General features: G+C 36.7%; 1 protein-coding gene across 1 annotated transcript in view; it reads right to left on the minus strand.

Annotated features, from left to right (window-relative positions):
- Nucleotides 1-682: 682 nt before the first annotated feature.
- Nucleotides 683-4858, minus strand: part of LOC103597556 (acylphosphatase-2-like) — a 19477-nt gene continuing 15301 nt past the window's right edge. The window contains exons 2-3 of the mRNA XM_008581412.1: nucleotides 2384-2400; nucleotides 683-796 (exon numbers count right to left, since the gene is read on the minus strand). Coding sequence (XP_008579634.1) covers nucleotides 683-796; nucleotides 2384-2400 — 131 coding nt within the window. The remainder of the gene's footprint in view (nucleotides 797-2383; nucleotides 2401-4858) is intronic.

Genomic DNA, 4858 nt, shown 5'->3' on the forward strand with positions numbered 1-4858 from the left:
AATTATGAAGCTGAAAAGACAAGCCTTTTGAAAACAACATCGTGTACACAGGGCACTTTCCCTATTACTGAATCTGGCCTCCTTTGGACTGCAAGGATGAAGCTGAAAAGACAAGCCTTTTGAAAACATCGTGTACACAGGGCACTTTCCCTATTACTGAATCTGGCCTCCTTTGGACTGCAAGGACTCATGGCAACCATACAGCTCATTAAACACACTTTCATTGAAAGCAAAAACAAAATTACAATGAGATGAATAAGGTACTTAAACAATAAAAAGGAGATGGCAATCTTTTGCCTTGGAGGTCACTTTAAGCACTTCAAGAACTACCCTAAGGAATTAGACTTCTGCCACAGCACTTCAAATGAGAGATACTTGGGCCCTGGCTGTTTCCCCAATGTTGGAGGAAATTCAACAGGACAAATTCATAGAGACTGGACAGTGATACAGTAGTTCTTCTCGAGGCCTGCGCAAGTGGGGGAAATCCATTTCTAGACATACAAATTCCACTCCCAAGTCTGAGAATTTCTTTGCTGGCCCAAAATTTCTCGGCATGCCTAAAAACATGTTAGATTAGTTATAACCTACAAACTAAACCTGGTCCGTCACTACTATTCTTATTGTTCAACATAACATTAAAATAGATTCATAAAGTTCACGCTCCTGTTGTTAGTCTTACCACTCACATGGAATTGACTTTCTCTTCAGGGCCTTGCACTTGTCCTGTCACAGTGCCTTTGCTGGTGTTCTTCACCCAGCCAACCACTCCTATTTTCCGAGCTTCGCCTTCTGTGTACTGGTTTCAGGAAAACAAGAGAGATGAAGTCTATCATCAAAAATCTGCATTCATAACATACTTGATTTTGACATTCAAAAAATGCTAACCTGATATAATCATTTTTTTCCCCCTAAAACATACCCTATGCCATTGTGTAGCTGGCTTATGGTAACACTTCTATTTACAAGAACCTTCACTTACATGGTATCTTTTGTTAAATTTTACTTTCCCTAAAGGCAAGCACATTACAAAATAACAAACGGACATGGGAATTATTTCAGTAATAGTTTGTATAATGTGTTTTAAGATCCATAAAATTAAATTGCATTGCCCTCATGCCTGCTAACACTAAATTACATTGTTAATCTGGTTCCAAATGATGAACAATCTAAGATTCTCAATCACTGAGGAAAAATATCCAGTTATGATCGATATAAAGTATTCATAGGCAGAAACAGAGACTAAAACACTTTGAAATTTCCAATTTAAATGGGAGAAAACAATATTAATAATAAAATTAAGCTAGCAAGAACACTAGCCTAGACATGCTGGTTTGCAGAGTAATTGTAAGATTAAAAGATTCTGATGTTTTCTGTTGGCTCTGGACTTGCCACAGAGATGTTATAATTGTCTAAAATTTATTTCTCCTATTATTCTTAATTGTTTCTGTAAACTCCTTTTCTTAGTTCCAAATTCAGTTATGCTACTGGCAAATGAAAAACTGACAACATCTTGATTTCAAATTATTTTAACTATAACCTACTAAAATTCCTGTGGATCTAGTCTACTAGAACTTTTCAAAAACATGCTCTTCTCCTATTTGGAGGCCAGGGTCATCAAGATCTCTATACTCCATACCTCCAACTGGATGAAGCAACACAAACCAAAATGGGTACAGCTAAGATTGATATTGGACTTAGTTTTGAAAATAAGTCAAGCTCTTACTAGATAATAAAAAAGGGGACAATCTGAATTACAGGGTATGCAGCTGTCTCAAAATACAGAGATTTTACTAGTGGGAACATGTTGGAACTCTCAGGAGTTAGGAACCAGAGATCCAAACTAGAGACTCCCAGCTCAGATAGCAGGTGAAAATACATGCCACAATTAACTTTTAGGAAAGGAGTATTTTCAAAAATAAAAATCAAAAAAGTGACAAGGAGTTTTAACTGTTAAAAACCTGGGAATCACTTCCTCCTGCAATATTAGCACTTTTCTTTTTGCAGTTCAAGATACATGCATACTCTTGCCTAGAGGCTTTCTTCTGTTCAGAACCGGTGGAAGATCCCATACTTTGTATTCAATGTACCTAATCAAAATGTTTAATGTTAATCACTCCAAGAGAGGTATTTTTGAAATTCTAAGAAAACAATAGCTAAATACTAGAAAGGCTCTAATGTTTTTAACAGACTATTTTTTAAAGACAGCTTTAATGAAAATCTCAATCAGTAATTTCAAAGAAGTACGCATTATTTCATCATTTGCTGTCAAGGACAAGAACTACGCAGCAGACCAGCACTAAGTGGAAAACTGCTCTATCTCTGTAATTAGAAATAACATTGGGAAAAAAAGGCAGAAAATAATAAACAGATTGTATTAACTTACCATTCTGAAGCAAACACCTGTACAAAAGAAAGATAAAAAGAAATGTCAGCTTGTCTACCTTTAAAAAGATTATATTTTCCCTTACATTTACCTATTAATTAAGTGAAATGAACAAAACATTTAATATTCGGGTGTTTTTAAAAATCACTTTCTTTTGGGCTGGCCCGGTGGCGCACTGCTACAGTGCGCCGCTTGGGAAGCGCAGCAGCGCTCCCGCCGAGGGTTCGGGTCCCACATACAGACCGGTTCCCGCTCACTGGCTGAGTGAGGTGCGGGAGCAACACCAAGAGTTGCGATCCCGTAGCTGGTCCCGGTCTGGTACGGGCGTGACACTGAGGGTTGTGATCCATTGCCGGTCACGAAAATGACAATCTGTTAGATAGATGGAGGGAAAGATATAAAAGGAATAGGCAAAACATTCAAGAAACTTCAGGTCAATCAGGCCAGGTACAAAAGAGAGACAAAATAGGAGAGAAAACAGAAGGAGCTGTGCAGGCAAAAAGTGTGTGGTCTTTTCATCGTAAGAGCGAGGGGATCCCAGAACACAGTAAGATTCTGATCAAGTAAGCAGACTGAAGGGTGTGGTCAAAGTCACATTGCGCATACACCCCTCTGAATTTCTCAACAGTGAACAGCCCCGTACACTAGCATTATGAAAAGANAAAAAAAAAAATCACTTTCTTTTAAAATGAAAAGATTTTTTTGAAGAAAAATGGTAGTATTCTGAAACCAAAGTATAAAGAAATGCTGAACTACATATTCATTCTATTTTAAAACTTAAATAAAACAAGATGCTAATTACATATTACAAGGACAGTTAAGTATATTTAGCATAAGATCTATCTATGCTCAGCTTTTAGAATTTCTTCTTTAAACACAAGGACTAAGTTCAAGTTTAAATGTAATAAAACATTTTTAATTTTATTTCTAGTTATAGAACCAATGAAGCATATATCATGAAATTATATGCTTGACCATAATTTGGCTTCTGAAGCCTCAGTACAAATGGGAATTAACAAAAATGAAATCAACTCTTGGAATCTCTATGGTATAGATTATAGTATGTTCATACTTTGAATCACATAGGTTGAGTAATATTGTTGGTCTTGGTTATGTTTTCTCTATCTAGACTGTGATAGGCCAGGCTGTTCCATATTGACCAATTACCATGGTATCTTATACTTTGGATACCCAGACTGCAAAACTGTGGGAGCACTATCTCAGACAGAAGTCCCAAAATGCTATGGGATTTCACAAGTGAAGAAACATCAGGAATGTGGCAGGTGCAGAAATACAGAGCTTGTTAGTACCTAAGGCAACTTAGTTTTCATTTCTATCTAGAACACATGGGAAATCTGGAAATTAGCTTTTTAGCACCCAAGAAGCCAAACGACCAAAAAAAGTTTAAACTTAAAAAGGAGAGGGCATAGTAATTAAAAATACATTAGAATGGAAAAACAACCCTGATAAATCCACACAATGGAATATTGTCAATAAAAAAGAATGAACTATGGATACAAGCACCAACTCTATGAATCATATGTATGAACCATGAATGCATTATGCTAAGTGAAAGGAGCCACACTCACACATAACATGTAATTCCACATTCTGGAAAAGGCAAAACTATACAGACAGAAAACTGATTGGTGGCTGCCAAGGGTTGGAAGTGGAGGGGAGAGAGTGCTACTAGGGGACATAAAAGAACTTTCTGGGGTGACAAGACTGTCCTATATCTTGCTTGTGTTGGTTACATGACTGTATGCATTTGTCAAAACTCGCTGAATTGTACATAAAAAGGGTGAATGTTACTGAATGTAAATTATACCTTGATTGAAAAAAATTAGAAAAAAAAAACACTGGGAAGTCAGAGACCAAACCAATCTTCAAAGAGGCCAAAAGATATTGCTTCCACATATACCAGCTGAGCCTGGTTACAGAAGGATACAGAAAAAGGGATCAGTAGCTTAGATATTTTTGTGTAGTTTTAGAAGCAGATTTATAATAATGCTCTCTGATGGTAGTATATTGTGGTAACAAATGAATATGAAGAAAAAGAGCAATAAAGAATGGATAGTATCACAAATGAAATTTTTATAGAGCTATGAAAATATTTTAAAAGATACATGTGAAATGTGGAGGAACAAGTAGAAAACATTGATTTGAAGGAAAGTCAGAAAGACAATCTGTTAGATAGATGGAGGGAAAGATATAAAAGGAATCGGCAAAACATTCAAGAAACTTCAGGTCAATCAGGCCAGGTACAAAAGAGAGACAAAATAGGAGAGAAAACAGAAGGAGCTGTGCAGGCAAAAAGTGTGTGGTCTTTTCATCATAAGAGCGAGGGGATCCCAGAACACAGTAAGATTCTGATCAAGTAAGCAGACTGAAGGGTGTGGTCAAAGTCACATTGTGCATACACCCCTCTGAATTTCTCAACAGTGAACAGCCCCGTACACTAGCATTATGAAAAGA

Source organism: Galeopterus variegatus, unplaced genomic scaffold (assembly GCF_000696425.1).
Source record: "Galeopterus variegatus unplaced genomic scaffold, G_variegatus-3.0.2 Scaffold2348, whole genome shotgun sequence".
Classification (NCBI taxonomy): domain Eukaryota; kingdom Metazoa; phylum Chordata; class Mammalia; order Dermoptera; family Cynocephalidae; genus Galeopterus; species Galeopterus variegatus.